The sequence below is a fragment of the Phalacrocorax carbo genome, chromosome 7 (assembly GCF_963921805.1).
Source record: "Phalacrocorax carbo chromosome 7, bPhaCar2.1, whole genome shotgun sequence".
Taxonomy (NCBI): Eukaryota; Metazoa; Chordata; class Aves; order Suliformes; family Phalacrocoracidae; genus Phalacrocorax; species Phalacrocorax carbo.
In genome coordinates this window covers 36,299,043-36,317,871 of record NC_087519.1, presented here as the reverse complement: position 1 = coordinate 36,317,871, position 18,829 = coordinate 36,299,043, and the positions used below count along the sequence as shown (strand labels likewise).

At 63.5% G+C, this 18,829-nt stretch overlaps 2 protein-coding genes across 3 annotated transcripts; one reads left to right on the top strand and one right to left on the bottom strand.

Moving 5' to 3' along the window:
• Positions 1-896: 896 nt before the first annotated feature.
• Positions 897-10,408, bottom strand: ECE2 (endothelin converting enzyme 2). 2 transcript variants are annotated; one of them, XM_064457428.1, is made up of 19 exons: positions 9,338-10,408; positions 7,521-7,607; positions 6,985-7,129; positions 6,562-6,777; positions 6,338-6,462; positions 6,047-6,193; positions 5,894-5,959; positions 5,520-5,708; positions 4,959-5,101; positions 4,707-4,821; positions 4,344-4,454; positions 4,054-4,152; positions 3,887-3,964; positions 3,573-3,676; positions 3,188-3,298; positions 2,802-2,869; positions 1,956-2,146; positions 1,780-1,875; positions 897-1,663 (listed from the first exon to the last, which is right to left on the bottom strand). In XM_064457428.1, exons 1-19 carry the CDS (start codon positions 9,377-9,379, stop codon positions 1,487-1,489), a joined length of 2,310 nt encoding a protein of 769 aa, XP_064313498.1. In that variant the 5' UTR covers positions 9,380-10,408; the 3' UTR covers positions 897-1,486. The 2 variants fall into 2 exon arrangements, with proteins under 2 accessions (XP_064313498.1, XP_064313499.1); XM_064457429.1 differs by lacking the exons at positions 897-1,663; positions 1,780-1,875 and adding an exon at positions 2,554-2,612 and having other exon boundaries at positions 1,978-2,146.
• A 498-nt stretch (positions 10,409-10,906) lies between these two features.
• Positions 10,907-18,384, top strand: PSMD2 (proteasome 26S subunit ubiquitin receptor, non-ATPase 2). The gene is made up of 21 exons (XM_064457427.1): positions 10,907-11,092; positions 11,874-11,930; positions 12,216-12,380; positions 12,629-12,750; positions 13,125-13,349; positions 13,453-13,611; positions 13,871-14,015; positions 14,215-14,275; positions 14,564-14,710; positions 14,911-15,017; positions 15,422-15,549; positions 15,629-15,716; positions 16,111-16,273; positions 16,368-16,469; positions 16,557-16,702; positions 16,922-17,005; positions 17,149-17,317; positions 17,415-17,509; positions 17,680-17,806; positions 17,895-18,013; positions 18,093-18,384. Exons 1-21 carry the CDS (start codon positions 10,958-10,960, stop codon positions 18,273-18,275), a joined length of 2,727 nt encoding a protein of 908 aa, XP_064313497.1. The 5' UTR covers positions 10,907-10,957; the 3' UTR covers positions 18,276-18,384.
• The last annotated feature ends 445 nt before the right edge of the window (positions 18,385-18,829 follow it).

Genomic DNA, 18,829 nt, shown 5'->3' with positions numbered 1-18,829 from the left:
TGGGGCTGGCGGCGCGGTGCTGTGGGGCTGTCCCAGCGCGGCTCCTGCCCTCCCGTCGGCCCAGCCTCATCCAGACCCGCCCTCCTGCACTTGGGTCACAACAACCCCATGCAACGCTACAGGCTTGGGGAGGAGTGGCTGGGAAGTGCCCGGCAGAGCAGGACGCGGGGTGCTGGCTGACAGCCGGCTGAACACGAGCCAGCAGTGCGCCCGGGTGGGCAAGGGGGCCAACAGCATCCTGGCTTGTATCAGGCATAGTGTGGCCAGTGGATGTTGGTCTCAGTCCCTTCTCCCAAGTGACAAGCGATAGGCTGAGAGGAAATGGCCTCGAGTTGCGTCAGGGGAGGTTTAGATCGGATATTAGGAAAAATTTCGTTACTGAAAGCATGGTCAGGCATTGGAACAGGCTGCCCAGAGAGGTGGTGGAGGCACCATCCCTGGAGGTGTTCAGAAAACACGTAGAGGTGGCACTTCAGGACATGGTTTAGGAGGCATGGTGATGTTGGGTGGATGGTTGGACTTTTGATGATCCTAGAGGTCTTTTCCAACCTTAATGATTCTATGAGTCTATGATTCCGTGTCCCCCAGACACCCTGCTGGGTGCCAGCGGGCAGCACAGCCCCGCTATGCCTGTGGCTGAGGGGTGACCCCATCCCCCCGCCTCTGCCTGGATGCCAGGGCTGAGGCTCAGCCCTGCAGCTGCCATTCTCCTTCCCAGCACGTCTGCTCCCCTCCCTCCGTCCCCGCAAGACACCTCATCTCCTGCTCTCCTCCCTTAGTCCCTCAGGATGTCTCATCTCCCACATGTCCCCCAGTTTTTGAGTCACCCCCACCACCGTTCCAGGTCCCACCTCTCCCCCTGCCCCGACACCGCAAAGGACCCAGAGCCGCTGGAGTAAGTGGAAATTGCTTTTAATTGTTGAATAAATTCAGTGACAGCCACCCACAGCTGAAGGCACCAGAGTCCCTGCTGCCGCCCACTGGTCCCAGCAGAGGTGGATGGGGAAATCAAGCCGGATCGGGAGAGGGAGAGGGAAGAGCGGAGCCGGGTGCCCCCCAGCCTCCATCTCTGGCAGGTCAGGGGGCAGGAGCAGGCGGGTGCTGAGCTCTAGTGGTCTCCCTGGGACCCCTCTGACCTGCATGCCTCGGGGGGGGCATGGCACTGGGGGAGGCTGAGCTGTGCCCATCTCTAGCACATCAGGGTTGGGGGGCAGAGCTGCATTTTTGGGGGTGCTACGGCTTCTCTCCCAGCCATGCCCGGTCCCAGGCTGTGGATGTGGTCTGGTGTGGGGCCGTGTGTGCTGGGGAGGGGCGTGGAGGTGGGGTGAGGTGGCGTGCAGTGTGTGCACGGGGGGGACCGCGATGGAGGGTGACCTGGGGGGTGGCCCCACTCTCTGCCTGTGAGCCAGCTCTGGCAGCCAGCGAGGGCTGGGGGCAGGGGCACAGCAGAGCAAAGTCCCCTCTGTCCCCAGCACCCTCCCCATCCCTACCACACCTCACAGTGCTTGCCGGGGTTCATGGGTGAGCCCAGGGGGCAGCCAAAATGTTCAACAAAGTCCCGGGAGTTGCTGAGGGTGCCAATGACGCGGTACTTGTCAGGACTATGGGGGTCGGTCACCAGACCTTCATGGGAGCTCTCGGGCGTCCGGACAGAACACCACACCTGCCGGAGTGGGAGCAGCCTCAGGGTTGGGGGGCAGAGCCCCCAGGGTGAGATAGGAGGCTGTGGAGTGGCTCTGAGGTGCCATGGAGGGAACCCACCATCCCCATCCACCCTACCTGTGCAAAGCCCACAAAGAAGAGCTGGTGGTTGGTGAGCTCCAGGGCTGGCAGGCGCTTCTCCTCTCCGTTCTTCTGCAGCCAGGACTTGTATGCCTGTGGGAGAGGCACCCTGAAGCCTTGGTGAGGGACAGACAGGCACGGGGGTCTGCATCCCCTCAGGACAGTGCACTCACATTGTAGGCTGCCTTGAGCCCACCATTGTCAGCAATGTTTTCGCCCAGTGTCTGCCGGCCGTTGACCTTCTCACGGTGGACGGTGTAGCGGCCATACTGCTCTGTCATGCATGCTGTCCGGTTCTTGAAGGCCTCCAGGGAGGAGTTTTGCCACCATGGCCGCAGGTTTCCCTCCTTGTCATACTCCCGTCCTGTGGGACCAAGCCGCGGGGCTGGTTGGGACCAGGGGATGCTGGACCCTTGTAAAACCCCCATTGCAGGGGGTCCCGAAGCAGAGTGGGGTGTGGTGAGGACAGCCCCAGGGGACACCGGGGGACCTGGTGCCTTGGGCCCATGCCCAGGACAAATAATGTCCCCCTGCCCCTGCTCTGGGCGTGCTCCAGCTGGGGCTCAGCCATGTGCTTGGGTCCCCAGCCATCCCCCAGTGCATCCCCAATTTCCCAAGCCGGATTTGTCACGCCAGATTCCCCCATTGACCCCATCTCAGCTCCAGGGCTGCGGTGAAGGCACAAAGCAGAGTGGATGCAAGAGGGACCCGTCCCGTGCCCCACAGGAAGGAGGATGGGGGGGGCTGGGGCTACAGACACTGTGTCCTCACCAAGCAGATGGAGCGAAAGCTGCACAGAGAAGCCGGGGGGAGGTATCGGCAGGTGCCACCTGGGGAGATAGGACCATAGAAGGGGGAGGTGGCCAGGGGGGCACAAGCACACATGATGCAATGGATGGCAAAGCGGGATCCCCGTTTGCCCACGGCACCCCCTCCCCACGCCGATGGCAGGGGGTGGGGGGGGTGGGGGGGCAGGAAGGTGACAGGGGTCAGGGCTGGCCCTGCCTGTGGGCTCTCACCTTGGTCATCGAACGCATGCGTCAACTCATGCCCCATCACCACACCGATGCCGCCAAAATTAAGGGCTCTGTGGGGCCGCAGGAGAGAGCCAGGTAAGTGCTGGGGGATGATGCTGTCACAGCCTGCCCCCCCAGGCACCCCCTCTGCAGCCGGGGCACTCCATCTGTGTCCAGGGCACCCAGCTGGCAGTGAGTCCTGCTGGGGACACTGGTGGCCCCATGGGGACTTTGCAGGCTGTCTTGGCTGCAGGATGTAAAGCCTTGAGGGACCCTCAAGTCCCCCACGGCTTTGCTTTGTGACTGTGGGGGCTCTGTGGACAGCTGGCCCTGATCCAGCCTGTGCCCCCACCCCCAGGAGATGCCCCCCATCCCCATGCCAGGCTCACTTGGGGTGGTTGTGGGCGTAGAAGGGAGCCTGCAGGATTCCAGCGGGGAAGACAATCCCGTTCTTGGTAGGCAGGTAGTAGGCATTGACGGTCTGCGGGGTCATGCTCCACCTGGGGCAGGAAGGTGGGACAGGGGACAGGCAGGGATGTGTCCCTTCTCCCCCGCCCCAGCCTGGCATCCTCCTGTGCCATCTCCCACCATGGGTCCACTGTGCTGCCCTGCCCAGGGCTGGCACCACCACCCCCCACCCCGGGACCAGGGGACCCTGTCCCACGGACAAGCCAGAGCCACCATGGGTGACCTACAATGCTGTGCCATCCCATGGGGTGAACCCCACAGTGAACCAGTGCCACATCCTCTGCCCCCCAGGGCCTTCCCCCTTACTGGTCACGGTTGGGGGGTTTCCGGAGCTGGTCAGCCATCACTTTGGCAGAGAAGTTGTAGAAGTTGAGCATATTCTGGAAGAAGGAGTCCTCTGAGACCTCGTACTGGTAAGGAAGAGGAGAGATGAGGAAGGGTCCACTGGGGGTTGTTCCTTCCCACCCTGTCTGGGATGCATTTGGTACTGGGGTGGCTCCATCTAATGCCCTGTCCCAAAAGGGTCCCCCAAATAGGGACATCGCCCTACCATGGGGCCCCCCAGGGCTTGGTGTGAGCAGGGACCAGACCCCTTCCCTGCAAACCAGGTGCCCCCATACCCCATCATAGACGTCATCCAGCTCCTTGTTGTCCAGGATGAAGTCAGGGAAGCCAATCATGTCATAGATGGCGTCCGCCTGCATGGGAGAGGCCCAGGCAGTGAGATGGGGTGGGAGTGCTTCCTGGAAGTGGGGGGACTACCACCCCCTGTCTTCCCTGGAGTCACCTTTTCCTTTGCAGCCTGCCTGGTCTTCTCATCCATCCAGTCCAGCTGGTCCAGGGACACCTCGAAGGCTGCCCGAATCTCACTGATCATCTCCTCAGCCTGGGGAGGTGAGGGGATGAAAAGCCCTGCCCCCCACAGTCCCTTGGGCAGGGACAGGGTGGGCAGGATGCAACCTCCCAGGGCTGGGGGTTGCATTTCTCTGCTCCCTGCATTCCAGCCCTGGGGCTTTGGGGGGAAGTGTGGGTGCTGTGGATGGTGATGGGGGTGGATGGGGGCAGAAGTGTCCTCACGATGGCCTTGCTGTCCCGGTCAAAGGTGGCTTTGACGAAGAGGGAGCCCAGGGCAAAGCCCAATGTGTCATCCGTATTGGAGATGCAGGTTTGCCAGCGGGGCGTGCAGGACTGTGGGAGCAAGACAGAGGACTGTGAGACCCCCAGCCCCCTCCCCTGCTTCCCTCCCTGCCCCTGGCCTGGTTCTGTCCCCTCCCCAGGGGGGAGGTGCTTAGCAGCCAAACACCCATCCCAAAAGATGGTCCCTGGGTGCTCTCTGCAGCATCCGGGGCTCAGCATTCCAAGGACATCCCAAGGGCAGAGGTGGTCCTGGCTGCTTCCAAGCTGGGGGCAGAGTGGGCTGGTCCTGGGGCCCCCCGTTACCTTCCTGGTGCCATAGAGTGTCTCCAGCAGCCTCTCCTGTGCTGTCTCAAAGCGCTGGTCCAGGCTGGAGGCTGTCTTCTGCACCAGGTTCCAGATCAGGTAGTTGTTCAGGACGCTGCAGTCAGAGAGATGCTGCAGCTCGGCATGGGCACAGTCCATGGCGGATGCCCCAGCCGCTGGCAAGCCCAAAATGTGCCCCCACCATGGGAGAAACCCCAAACGGGTCATGGTGGGGCTTCACGGGTGCCTCACCTCCTGTCGGTGCTGTTGATGAGGTCGGAGACCTGCTGGAGGTAGGTATCCCCATACACCACCACAGGCTCTGTGTCAGCCAGCTCCAGTGGGGCCAGGGCATAGGACAGGTAATCCAGCCAGTCGATGGCGGGGGCCAAGGCCTGAGGGATGCAGCACCTGGGTGCTTGGCACAGCTCTGCCCCATCCTGCCCGTCACGGGAGGATCCCCTAGGGCAGGGGCTGTGCTTCCTGGGAAGGTCCCAAGGTCCCTCAGCACCTCAAATCCCTTCTTTGCCTCAAACCCTTCCTGTGGCTCCCTGCTGCTCTCAATGCTGCAGGACAAGGAAGGGATCCCAGGACCCGCCCCCACAGGGTGGCAGCTCACCCCAAATCCTAATGACCAGGGGTATGAGCACCTCACTCCAGCACCCAGCACAAGTCCCACAATGGATGAGGCTGCCCAGGGTATCCTGGCTGGGGGGGTGGGCAGCAGCAGGCATGGACCCCTTGGTGTCCCACTAGACAACCCCACTTTGTGTTCGCAGAGGGTTTCCCCAAGCTGCTCTGGGCCATGCCCACCTGCAGCTCGGTGATGCTCATCTTATGGTAGATCTTCTCATCATCCCGCCGCTCAGCCTGGGGCACGGTGATGTTGGCCAGCTGGGTTTCGAAGTCCAGCACCTGCTGCATCTGGAGGTGGGTGGGGTCCGGGGCACCCCCCAGCAGCGTGCCTAGCTCCACCATGTAGTCCAGATATGCTGCCAGGACCTGGTGGGACCCCAGATCCCAGCTCAGCCCTGGCTGCAGATCATTCCACCTCCCCAGGGTTCAGACCCGCCTGGGCACCATGCCTGGGCACTGTGCCACCTCGATGGGCAGGGTGCAGGTGGTGGGTACATTGCTCTGGGTTTCCCAGGACTGCTGCCGGTAAGGTGCCCAGCGCCCAGCCTCACCCTCTCGTTGGCAGTCTTGTTCAGGTAGTAATCCCGGGATGGGAGGAAAAGCCCTGACTGGTCTACCTGGAAGGAGAGAAGGGTAGCATGGGCAGCCCAGTGCCTGCTGGTGCCCTGCTGGTGCCTGACACCCCTCGGTGCCAAGGTGCCAACCTGGATGATGTTGCTGTTGGAGCTTTTGGAGTCTGCACCCACATACACTGTGAAGAAGGGGGTCGCCCGGTATGTGCCTGATACCATCTTGAGGACTTCCATGAAGCTGGTCTGATTCCAGGAACCAGTGATGTTCCACCCCCCGATCTGCTGGCAGACAGACCCGGCACCTCAAGGAGGGACAGGGTCCATCCTCAAGGGCTGCCCCCTCCCCAGTTACATGAAGAGCCAAATGGGAAGTGTGCTGGGTTGAGACCCGAGAGCTCAGCTTACATATGGATGGCCACCCACCTTGTCGATAAGCTCCATGAGGGGCTGGGAGCCCAACTCCTCTATTCTCTGCTCCTTGAGGCAGGACAGGTAATACCGCTGCGTCTTCCGCTCTGCCTCGCTGCTGGAGTTGAAGGTGGCATTCTCTGCAGGAGGCTGCAGGTCAGCCCCAGGGATGCCAGGGCTGTGCCTGCCTGCGACCAGAAGTCACCCCCTGGGTGGCTGTGACACCCCCCAGTGCCCACCTAGGAGGTGCTTCATGATGGCCTGGTTCTGGTCCCAGATGCTGTTGAAGGTGCTCCACTTGGAGCGCCCATTGGGCAGCGGGTTCCTCTTGATCCAGCCCCCACACGAGTACTGGTAGAAGTCCTGGCATGGGTCTGTCTCCATATCCAGGGCCTCCAGGATCTTGCTGGCCACCCGGACGCAGGCATCCGTCAAGCACATGCTGTGAGAGGGATCTGGCAGGGAAGGCATGCCTGGGGCTGTGCGTGTGTGCGGGGGGAAACTGAGGCACGGAGTGGGACCAAGCCCTGCCTGCACCTGGGGTGGGCAGAGCACCTGGAGCAGGAGCCTGCGGCTGACCTGTCCCTCCCCGGCCTGCCATGTCCCCCATGGGTTGGGGAATGCCACTGCCACCCCGGTGGGGCCGCAGGGCCCCTCCCTACCTCTGCGGTACTGGATGGCCAGGGTAACGACGGCGGCACCAAGCAGCAGGGCCAGGGAGACGGCGACGGCGCAGAGCACCAGCTCCAGCTGGCTGCACGAGGCCAGGCGGCTCAGCAGTGGCCCTGGCCCCTTCCGAAACCCCACCTGGGCAGGAGCAGGACCTGCCATCGCACCGTGGGGGGACTGAACCTCACCAGTCCCCCTTCCCTCCCCTACTGCACCCCGGTGCCTGGCTTGGTTGCATGACGAGGTGGGGATCAGGGCATCCCTCTGGGGGTACCCAGGGCATCATCCCCAGTGAACCGGCAGTGGGTGCTGGTGGCCCCCCCAAGCAGCAAGGAAGGGTAATGGCCCAGGCACACTCTGCTGCATTTTGGCTGCCTCTCAGCACATCCCTGGGGACAGCCAGGGCTGGCTTGGCTGCTGGCCTTGCTCTTGCTGCCCACCTGGCTGCAGGCAATCTACAGCTGAGGGTGAGGAGGGGGGCGAGGGAGGATGGAGAGGGGAAGGATGGAGGGGCCAGGGCAGACCTCACCTCCACGCTGTCAGGAGAGGCGCTGCCATCCCCCACTGGCTCCGGAGCCTCGTCATCCTGCAGCGTGGCACGCTTGTAGTCGGGCATCTGCCGAGGGAGGGAGTGGGCTGGGATGGGGGGCATGGGGATGGCTGCCCCTGCTCTTACGACGAGGGCTGGTTCCCTCTCAGTGGGTGCACAGTGGGGCCAGGGCAGCCCCTGACCCTCCCCAGTGTGCCTGGACCTCCCCCAGAGGCTGTCCACAGCCCTGGGTGGCCCTGGGGAACACGGGGAGAGCTGCTGGTAGGGGGCTTGGGGGCTCGTGCCGGAGCATCCCTCTGTGTCACCATGGCAGCCGTGGCATCAGCCCTGTCGACAGGTGCCACATCGCCACTGAGACGTGGTCCCCGTTGCCTGGCAACCATTGCCTAGTGCTGCTGCCTCGCCCCTCCTCCCCCGCCTGGAACTTTCCATGCAGATGTGCACCGGTCCAAAACATCTGGAAGCGCCTCCCGCCCCATCCTGGCCCTGGGGGTGCCCGGGGTGCAGGGCTGAGTCCGTGCAAGCAGAGCATGTGGGGGAAGAGGGGGCACTACAGGGGGTGTCAGCCAGCAGGGCAGGACCCCCTCACTCCCAGCCTTGTGGGGCAGCCCAGTAGGGGCTACTTGCACTGACCCAGCCGTGAAGGCTGCCGAGGACTTGGCTAAGAGGGAGGTGGTGGAGCTGAGCCAGCAGCTTTGGAGGGGGGGATGAGCTGGAAGAAAAAGCTGAAGGCTTTGGTGGAAGAGAATCAGCAATGCTGCTGGTCGCGAGCCATCCTTAGGCTTCAGAGTTAATGCCCAGGTGGGTTGTGGCTCACCCTCCCATCTGTGCTGCAGCCCCGGGGCTGCCTGCAGGGCTGGTGTCAGGGCCAGGAAGAAGCTGGGAAGGGAAGGATAATGGGCAGGGGGTGAAGAAGAGCAAGTGTCCCGTGCTCAGCTCTGCCCACCACCACATCACTGGGACACGGAGGGGGCTTTGCCAAGGGCTGCCATGGCAGGAGGGCGCGAGGCTGGGATTGACAGTTGGCAGGAGCCCCCCGCCAGGGTGGATTCCCAGGAACTGCTGGTGTTAGGAGGGATGGCTCAGCATCCTGCGGGAGCTTGGCCAGCCAGGCACCCCCACTGCCCCAGCTCCCCTGACATACTTCTCTCCCCTCCCAGGTGGTCCTCATCCTCCTGGGCACCAGACGGCAGCAGCACCCCCTCCCTGGCACCTCCTGGCACCCTTGAGGCTGGAGCAGGACCTGGTTCTGGGGCTCTTCCTGCCTGCTCCATGGGGCTGACACCCATGGGCACAGGGCCCCCTGCTCCCTCCAGGGGTGCTGCCTCAGGGGACACCCTACAAGCAGCATCACTACCCAGGTGGGCTTCACACCACAGTGGAGCAGGGTCTGTGGGGCTGTCTCCAAACCGCCCCAACTCCCTCTGCCCAATCCCATGCAGGGGTTTGTGGGGTCCTTCCTCCCCCTTCTCCCCCCTTGCAGGGGGGACAGGGGCACTCCAGCCACACAGCACCCCCAGCTCCGGACCCACGCATCCCCCTGCATCCCCTAGACTATCGCTCCCCGGGCTCCCCCAGCCCCACATCCCTTCCTCCTGCAGAGTCCCGCAGCGCCCCAAGTCCTTCCAGCTCCTTGAGCCCTCTAGCTCCCGGGGTCTGCTCTGCCCCGGCTCCCTCCTGGCCCCCGAGCCGGTGCCCCAAGTCCCCACTCCTCCTGCCCCACTTCCCGCCCGTTGCCCCCGCCCAGCCCCGCCACCAAGCCCGGCCCGGCCAGCGCCGCTGCCCCGGGCACTCACGGCGTGTCCGAGCTCCTGGAGGGCCACGTTCATCCTGGCCATCCCGGGCCGCCTGCCGCCTAGCTCCGCTCCCCGCCCGGGCCGCGCCGGGGCCCCGCCGCCGCCGCAGCGCCGCCTGCCTCCGCCGCCGCCATGGCCCGCACTGGGCGCCGCGCCGCCGCCGGGACCGGTACCGGGACTGGGCAAGGGTGGAGCCGCGCCGGAGGGATGGAGCTGCGGGGGCCGGTACCGGCTGGGCGCGGCCCGCAGGCACAGGGCGGGGGCGGCTGGGGCCGGCGCCTCGGGGGGCGGCTGGAGCCGGGGCACCGGTGCCCAGCCCGGTCGCACCGCTCCGCTCCACCCGGCCCGGCCCCGCCGCCAAGGTGACCGCCGTGCGTGCAGGAGGAGCCCCGCACCGGCACCCCACCAGCACCCGGACGGCAGGCCGCACCCGCACCGGTGACAGAGGCGCACCGACACCAGCACCCACACCAGCACGGGGAGCAGCTCCCGGGTTCACACCCGGGAGCTTGCAAAGGGCACCGGCACACTGGCACACGGACCGGCGCCGTGCTTCAGCACCTGGGGAGGCACACTGGCACTGCACGGCACAGGGTACCGGCACTGGCGGCGGGTACCGGCACCGGCAGCGGGGTGGTAACAGTGCACGGCTGCAGTGTCACGCCCTGCTCAGGTACCTGGCATCCCAGTGCACCAGTGCACACCCAGGTGGATGCACACGACCACACTGACTGATACCCCGAGGTCACCTGCAGGCCCGAGCCACCACGCGGGGTGTGACACAGCCTCATGCACACAGGTGTGCGCAGCCACTGTCACTGCTGCGGCTGTGAGCGAGGGGAGGCCGTGGTTGTACTCACGTCCTGCCTCGACACATCCCAGCCTTGTGTGATTGCCTGCCTGGGACAGGGTGTCACCGCAGGTCACCTGTTCGGTGCCCAGTGTGCTGCCAGGGGGGCAAGCACCCAGGGAGGGTCCAACCTACCCTCTGGGGTGCAGGGCCTGCAGTGGCTGTGTGGATGCCCGGGTGTGCACAGCAGCAGTACCTCGAAAACCGTCGGCGGGGAGATGCCCGGCACTGTGCCTGCTGCCCGGGGCTTCCCCAGCGAGCACGGCCCAGGGTGCTGCCCAGGGCAGGGGGGACGGTACCCCCCGGGTGGTGGAGCAAGGCAGTGCCACCCGCCTGAACGGCGGGGACGGGAGCACAGAGCAGCACATGCGTGCAGGAGGTACGTGGGTGAGCGCGGCTGAAGGTGCACGGGGGTACCCGCTGGTGTCCGTGGCGTGTCGGGGCCCCTCCGAGCTCGTCGGCCCCCGGCAACGGGTGGCGCCGGTGCCCCGTGGCAGGGCGGCGGAGCTCCGGGTCCCCGGCAGCGCCGGAGCCCCGGGACGGGACGGGACGGGACGGGACGGGACGGGACGGGACAGACACCCCACCCCGCCCCGCCCGGGTCCCGCCGCGACACGTGGGGCCGCCCCGCCCCTCGCCCCGCCCCTCGCCCCGCCCCCTCGCCCCGCTCCCGGCGCGCGACGGTGCCGTCACGGCGGCGCCGAGTGGTGATTGGTGGCGGGCGCGTGCGGCGCGCCGGCGCAGAGCTGCGGGAGCACGGCGGAGCGGCCATGGAGGCGGGCGGCGGTGGCGGGCAGAGCCGGGTGCAGGGCGGCCCCGGGTCGGGCGGCGAGGAGAAGCCCCCAGCGCTCTGGGGCCGGGACCGCCGGGAGCCGCCCTCGGGGCCCGAGAAAGAGCAGGAGCTGGTGAGCGCTGCCGCGCCGCGGGCCGCAGCTGAGTCACGGCCCGGCCGGGCCCGCGTCACCGGCGGGGCGGGATGTCATCCTACGTCACGGGGCAGCCGGCATCCCTCTGGCGGCGGCTGTGGCGTCGCCGGGGCTCCACCCGGCGGGGGCGCGTGACGTTCCCGGCGCGAGGGTGCTCTCTCCGGAGCGGGGCTGTGACGTCACTGAGGCGAGGGGCTCCCTCCGGAGGGGGTGGTTGACGTCTTGGGGGTGTCCGCGTGACGCAGCCGAAGGCTCCCTGCCCTGGGGGGTATGTGCGCCTGGTTGGGTAGGCAGGGTTCTGGGGTCTGACGTCGCTGGAGAGGGGTGAGGCGAGCTCTGATGTAATCAAGGTGACCATGTGACAGTGGGGACCGTGGAGGGGTCCCATCGTGGCCCAGCATGGGGATGGCCTTGGCGCTGGTGGTCCCTACGGGCTGTGGGGGGCTGCCTTTGGGCAGAGGGGCTGCTGTTGCTGGGGGTGCCCCGCATGGGGCTGTGCTCGGCCGCGCCCCTCTTCGTGGAGGTGTTTCCGGGCAGCGCAGAGCAATGGGGGAGGTGCTTCTCACCCCTGGAGAAGGGGTGGTCTCTTCCGCGGTGTATCCCAGTAATGGGAGCAATGCCCCCCCCGGCAGCACTGGGGCAGGGCTGTATCTCTGTGTCTCGGTCCCCCTGTGGCTCAGGGTGACACCCCCACCCCAACACACCGGGGGTGTCTCTGCTGGGCACCCTTAACTCTGCTGTCTCCCGTGCGTTTTGGCAGTCTGAGGAGGACAAGCAGCTGCAGGAGGAGCTGGAGATGCTGGTGGAGCGCCTGGGGGTAAGTATGTGCCTTGTGGAGCCAAGAGCCCTGGCCAGGGCTTGAGTCTGTGTGTCCCTTGCTTATCGTTGTTCCTTGTGCAGTGGAGATAGGGGGGTTTCACCTTGAGTGGGGCCCTTCCTTGTCCGCTGTGGTCTGTCCCCCAGCCTTGCTACCTGTCTGACACGTGCCCAAGGGACTTCTGCCTCCGTCTGCTCAGAGCCACGGCTTTGTTTAGGGAAGGCTGGCGGGATGGTGGCACAGGAACCAGCCCCCTGCTGCCTCACAGGCAGATTCCCTCTGCAGGAGAAAGATACATCCCTCTACCGCCCAGCCCTGGAGGAGCTGCGGAGGCAGATCCGCTCTTCCACCACCTCTATGACCTCCGTTCCCAAACCCCTCAAGTTTCTACGTCCGCATTACAGCAAACTGAAGGAGATCTATGAGAACATGGCTCCGGGAGAGAACAAGGTAAAGGCTCTTGGTCCCACCATCCTACATGGCTGGAGAGATTATGCTGAGGCAGGTGATCACAGAGCCCTCTGGACCCCATGGTCTAATGTCAGCTTTTGTGACTTGTTCCAGCAGATTATAACATGCCAGGGCCATGCCTTTGCTGCCTCTGACGGCTCATGGGTGCAGGGAGGATGTTGTGTCCCTCCCTGCCCCTGCTTCCCTGTGCCTGGCATGTGTCTGAGCCCCTGGCACTCTTTCCCCAGCGCTTTGCAGCAGACATAATTTCTGTCCTGGCCATGACCATGAGTGGGGAGCGTGAGTGCCTGAAGTACCGGCTGGTGGGCTCCCAGGAGGAGCTGGCGTCTTGGGGGCATGAGTATGTCAGGTAAGCTGGGGTGGGAGTAGGACTTGGAAAAGGACAAGGGCTCAGGGATTTCCCTGACTGCTTTGACTCTAGCCTGCATGGGAGGTGTCCCAGCTTGCTGGGCTTGTGCTCAGCTGCCCCTGTCATGTCTGCACGTGTGTCACCTCATCCTCTCTCCACAGTGATTCGGTAGCTGCAGAGATCTTGCTGCTGTGGCCTCTAATATCTGCTCTTAACCTAATTCCTCCTCTGGGCTTGTCCCCCATAAGCTCTTGCAGGAATGCAGAGCTCCCATAAACAATACACAGCCCTGGCTGGCTGGTAGCAGCTGCTCCCCATCCTTGGGGCTGGGTGAAGCTGTTTCCTGTGGTGGTGATGTCCCTTTGTCCCCACAGGCACCTAGCAGGGGAGGTGGCCAAGGAGTGGCAGGAGATTGATGAAGCTGACAAAGCTCAGAGGGACACGCTCCTCACCCTGGTCAAGGAGATCGTCCCCTACAACATGGCCCACAATGCAGAGCACGAGGCCTGTGACCTGCTCATGGAGATTGAGCAGATGGACATGCTGGAGAAGTACATCGATGACAACGCCTATTCCAAAGTGTGCCTCTACCTGACCAGGTGAGGGACCTCAGCAGCCTGAGGCACCGGAGGAGGCCTGGTCCCTGGCGGGCTGCAGTTGCCTGACCTGGTCATCGCCCTCATGCCTGTCTCCTCCTCAAAGCTGCGTAAGCTACGTCCCAGAGCCCGAGAACTCTGCTCTTCTGCGCTGTGCCCTGGGCATCTTCCGCAAGTTCAGCCGCTACCCTGAAGCCCTGCGCCTGGCTCTGATGCTCAATGACGTGGAGCTGGTGGAGGACATCTTCACGTCCTGCAAAGACGTGTAAGCGGAGGCTTGTTCCTCACCCTCTGGGGCCTTGTTGCATTGTGGTGGGGTGTGGTTCCCTGTCTGGGCCAGAGGTGTCTGGGGGTTTAGACTGAGACTCTTGTCCCTGAAATCAAGATAGGCAAGAGTGGGTTATCTCTGGGCTGTTCTTGTGTGCCCCTAGAGCAGGGCAGCCTGGCTCACTGTTTGGTGAGCACATGTTTGTGCTGGGCTGGCTGGGGTCTGTGCACTTGTGAAACCTCTTCCCTCTGTGCAGGGTTGTCCAGAAGCAGATGGCCTTTATGCTGGGCCGCCATGGGGTCTTCCTGGAGCTGAACGAGGATGTGGAGGAGTACGAGGACCTGACCGAGATCATGTCCAATGTCCAGCTAAACAGCAACTTCCTGGCCTTGGCCAGAGAGGTGAGTGTCCTGGCTGGGAAAAGAGCCCTGGGATGCCTCCAGTTGTGGCTGCCCTGGCTGCTGGGCTCTCTGGCAAGATGTGGGAAGAGATCCTTCATCCCTATGAGCCTGGCCAGGTACCTCCTGGAGAGCTTGGCCTCATAGCGCAGCTGCCCTCGGGTGTAATGGGAGGTAACCCCCTTCTCCCTTGTCTCTGCAGCTGGACATCATGGAGCCCAAAGTGCCGGATGATATTTACAAAACTCACCTGGAAAATAACCGTAAGGGCTCTTGTTGTGGCCTCTGTCATTCCTCCTGTGGGGAGCTCCTGGGGCTGCATGGCATTGCTGGGCCGGTGCAGTCAGCTGTGTATCCTGAGGCAGGCAGATGGCCTGCCTGTGGTCTCTACCTGGTGTGGAGCAGGCCCAGCTGCCTGCCATGGATTTGGGCTCCTCCTTCCTGCTGGTGGTGGGACAGGTCCTCATCCCCCTGTGGCATGGGACAGCTGTGTGGTAGGGGGCTGGCAGAGCTTCTCTCACTGCCCGGCTCACCCTGATGTTGTTCCCCAGGGTTCGGGGGGAGTGGTTCCCAAGTGGACTCAGCCCGGATGAATTTGGCTTCCTCCTTTGTGAACGGCTTTGTGAATGCTGCATTTGGACAGGACAAGCTGCTGACGGATGATGGCAATAAATGGTTGTACAAGAACAAGGACCACGGTGAGGGAGCTGGCTGGGCAGGAGCTGAAGGTGCCCTTAGGCTTGGGGTTGCTACCCTGTCCCTTTTGGGGGCCCGCTGAAAAGGGGGGGCTGCAGGGCACAGCTGCTGCTGGGTGGCCCCATGCCTCTGGCCACCACCTGCCTCAGGCAGGGCACATCAATTCAGGGCTGACGTGGGCTCTTCTCCCCTGGAACCGCAGGGATGCTGAGCGCTGCAGCCTCGCTGGGCACGATACTGCTGTGGGACGTGGACGGGGGGCTCACACAGATTGACAAGTACCTGTACTCCTCAGAGGATTACATCAAGGTCGGTGGCACTGATCCCAGCACAGGCTCTGTGGCTGTGTGAGGCAGCCCTGCTGTGGGCTGGGTGTGCAGCTGGCATGGTGAATGGTTGACCTTGCCTTGGTCTGCTGTGGGGCTCAGCTCCTGCCCAGAGAGGAGTCAGATGCCCCATGTCCCAGGTTTCTGAGTGGCTCACAGCAAGGCAGGGAGCTCCTGGGTGTGCCTCAGGCACCTTTGGGGTCCCCTTGTCACAGAGCTACAAGCTTTGGACTGCTCAGCGGGGTCCAGAGTGGTGTTGCTCACTTGGTACTAACTTGCCCATCCTGGGGAGTGAGTGGGTGTAACGTATGGGGTGACATTAGTCACTGGCTGGCAGGGAGCTTTGTGTGTCAGTGGCTGGTGTGTGACGGTGCTTCTGCCCTGCAGTCGGGAGCTCTCCTGGCCTGTGGCATCGTCAACTCAGGGGTGAGGAACGAGTGTGACCCTGCTCTGGCACTCCTGTCTGACTATGTCCTCCACAACAGCAACACCATGAGGATTGGAGCCATTTTTGGGTAAGGACATGGCCCCAGTCTCTCTGTGCTGTGCAGTGTGGTGCAGCTCCCCCCTGACGCTCCCTTGGACTCTGTGCAGGCTGGGGCTGGCGTACGCAGGCTCCAACCGTGAGGATGTCCTGACTTTGCTGCTACCTGTGATGGGAGACTCCAAGTCCAGCATGGAGGTAGGGAGCAAGGCAGGGTTTGCCTGGGATTCCTGCTTCCCCACCCAGTCCCCAGCAGCTCCTGGGGGTACAGGCGTTGTCTTACAGCTGGTTTGGGTTCCAAGAGCAAGGCTACAAATCCCTGCTTGGTGCTGTGCTGTGACAGAAAAAGACAGAAAATGCTATTTTCCCTATTTGAGCAGCTCCTGTGATAGGATTGCAGCAGATGTGGGAGGGTAGGAAGCCATCAGGTCTCCCAGTAGCCCAAATTTTCACACCAAAGCAGGAACCAAGCGTACTCAGTGCTCTTTGAGGCTGGGCAGCTGTCAGACTGTGCAGGCCTGGCCGTGAGCTCTGGGCCAGGTTGCTCCGTGCTGTCCCTGTGTACAACGTGTCTCCTTTGCTCCTTCACCAGGTGGCTGGTGTGACGGCCCTGGCTTGTGGGATGATATCAGTGGGTTCCTGCAATGGTGATGTCACCTCAACCATCCTCCAGACCATCATGGAGAAATCTGAGACTGAGCTGAAGGACACGTATGCCCGGTGGTTGCCGCTTGGCCTGGGCTTGAACCACTTGGGTAAGACTGGGCAGTGCCAGTGGTTCGTGGGTTGGGAGGTGGGGTGGGAGCATCCCTCCACTGCTGTCCTCCTACCACTGTGCCTCCTTGGTAGGGAAGGGAGAGGCGATTGAGGCCATCTTGGCAGCGCTGGAGGTGGTGTCAGAACCATTCCGCAGCTTCGCTAACACGCTGGTGGACATCTGCGCCTATGCGGGTGAGTTGGGCTGCGGGAGGTGGGGGAGGCAGGAGCGGGTACCAGGCCCTCCACCTGCTGATCCTGGCCCTTCACTCTCCCCCCCAGGCTCAGGGAATGTCCTGAAGGTGCAACAGCTCCTGCACATCTGCAGTGAGCACTTTGACTCCAAGGAGAAAGAGGAGGACAAGGACAAAAAGGACAAGAAAGAGAAGGAGAAGAAAGAGAGCTCAGCTGACATGGGGGCTCACCAGGTGGGGAAATGTAGGCTGGAACCTATGTGTCTGGGCAGGAAGCGGCTTTGGGGGCGTCCCTATGGCCCTTGTGGCATCAGAGCTGGAGCAAACGGGCCCCCAGCAGCATCCCCTGCTCTCCTTCTCTCCCTGGGCTCAGCGTGGACACAAGGGGCTGTGAGAACTTGGGCTTTGGGCTGGGTGCTGCCTGCGTCGTGCTCAGTGCCCATGTCCCTGCAGGGCGTGGCAGTGTTGGGAATCGCACTCATTGCTATGGGCGAGGAGATTGGTGCCGAGATGGCCCTGCGCACGTTTGGCCACCTGGTGAGTGAGTGACCCTGGGGGGACAGCACAGAGCTGGGAAGGGACCTGGGAATAGACACTGGGTCTCGCCTCACATCTCTGAGACCTCGCTGTCCTTGGTAAGCTGGGTCTAACAGCCCCTACTCCCCCCCAACTCCATGCAGCTGCGGTACGGGGAGCCCACCCTCCGCCGTGCTGTGCCCCTGGCCCTGGCGCTTATCTCGGTCTCCAACCCCCGGCTCAACATCCTTGACACCCTCAGCAAGTTCTCCCATGATGCTGACCCTGAGGTCTCCTACAACTCCATCTTTGCCATGGGCATGGTGGGCAGTGGTAAGCCTGGGGGACAGCCCCGTTTGGGGCTCGCACCAGGGGAAGGTGGGAGACCCGAGCCACGTACCCTACTCTGCCTGCATCCTCTCTTCCCCAGGTACCAACAATGCCCGGCTGGCAGCGATGCTGCGGCAGCTTGCCCAGTACCACGCCAAGGACCCCAACAACCTCTTCATGGTGCGGTTAGCCCAGGTGCTGACCCTGCACTCGCTGCTTAATGGCAGGGAAGGGGCAGGTTGGGGTCCCTGCCCTGGGTGTGGGAGGGGAGTGGTGACCTGGGGCTGCCACCCTCCGGCTGGGCAGGGCTGGGGGTCCCAGGTGTTACCCCGCCACTCTCTCACGTGCTTTCTCTGCCACACCAGGGCCTAACCCACCTGGGGAAGGGGACACTCACCCTGTGCCCGTACCACAGCGATCGCCAGCTCATGAGCCAGGTGGCTGTGGCCGGGCTACTGACTGTCCTCGTGTCCTTTCTGGATGTGCGCAACAGTAAGTGCCGTGGGCTCAGCCCCCACCTTGGCACCCCTCTGCCCCCACGGGGTGGGCATCGTTCACCCTTGCTCCTATCTCCCCTCAGTTATCCTGGGTAAGTCCCACTACGTTCTCTACGGGCTCGTTGCCGCCATGCAGCCCCGCATGCTGGTCACCTTCGATGAGGAGCTGCGACCTTTGCCCGTGTCGGTTCGGGTGGGACAGGTATGGGGCAGCTGGAGCCGGGGATGGGGCACCAGCGTTCCTGCATGTCACCGAGATTCACCGTGCTCTTCTTTCGCAGGCTGTGGATGTGGTGGGCCAGGCGGGCAAGCCCAAAACCATCACTGGCTTCCAGACTCACACGACACCGGTGCTGCTGGCGCATGGCGAGCGGGCGGAGCTGGCCACAGAGGAGCATGTGCCCGTGACGCCCATCCTCGAGGGATTCGTTATCCTACGGAAGAACCCCAACTACGATGTTTGAGCTGGCAGGAGGCTGGGGGTGGGTTGCGGGAGGGGGGAGCGGGGAGGAAACTAGTTTGTTTTTCTTTGTTTTTGTTACTGGGAGTCAAGGAAATAAACTGTGGAGAGTAGTGCTCTGTGCCCTCCTTGTGCTGGGGTGCGGGCTGGGCTCTGACCCCCTCAAGGGCACCTGCTTGTGGCCCCCAAGAAGCAGGGGTTGAATGCAGAGCTGTGGGGTGCTGTGCATGCCCCTGCTCCTCCCCATGCTGCACCCGTCCCTGTCCCTGCGGCATGCTAACTGCAGTGTGCCGGCAGCATGGAATGCCCCTCGCTGCTGTGCCGGCACCTGTTCCGGCCCAGTGGGGGCTCCCAGGCTTTGTGCCGCTCCAGAGCCAGAACTGGGGTTAGAAGTGGTCCTGGGGTGGGGAGAGTATTTTTAGGGAAGAGGAAACGCCCTGGCAGGGTGGCTGTGAGAGGTTGTGCCATGGGCTGTGCCCACCCGTATGCTGCCGGTGGAGGGGAGTGCTGGGGAGTTGGGGGTGGGTGCAGGGTGCTGGGTCCTGGAAGGGGTGGGAT

What these genes read in the sequence shown, in the direction of transcription:
- ECE2 (XM_064457428.1), bottom strand. Translation starts at nt 9,379, where the DNA reads ATGGCCAGGATGAACGTGGCCCTCCAGGAGCTCGGACACGCC. An exon ending in CCAACAGCAACATCATCCAG is followed by an intron (nt 5,960 to 6,046) that starts GTTGGCACCTTG and finishes CTCTCCTTCCAG; the next exon opens with GTAGACCAGTCAGGGCTTTT. An exon ending in CACTCTATGGCACCAGGAAG is followed by an intron (nt 4,455 to 4,706) that starts GTAACGGGGGGC and finishes TTGCTCCCACAG; the next exon opens with TCCTGCACGCCCCGCTGGCA.
- PSMD2 (XM_064457427.1), top strand. Translation starts at nt 10,958, where the DNA reads ATGGAGGCGGGCGGCGGTGGCGGGCAGAGCCGGGTGCAGGGCGGCCCC. An exon ending in AGGATTGGAGCCATTTTTGG is followed by an intron (nt 15,550 to 15,628) that starts GTAAGGACATGG and finishes GACTCTGTGCAG; the next exon opens with GCTGGGGCTGGCGTACGCAG. An exon ending in GGACATCTGCGCCTATGCGG is followed by an intron (nt 16,470 to 16,556) that starts GTGAGTTGGGCT and finishes TCTCCCCCCCAG; the next exon opens with GCTCAGGGAATGTCCTGAAG.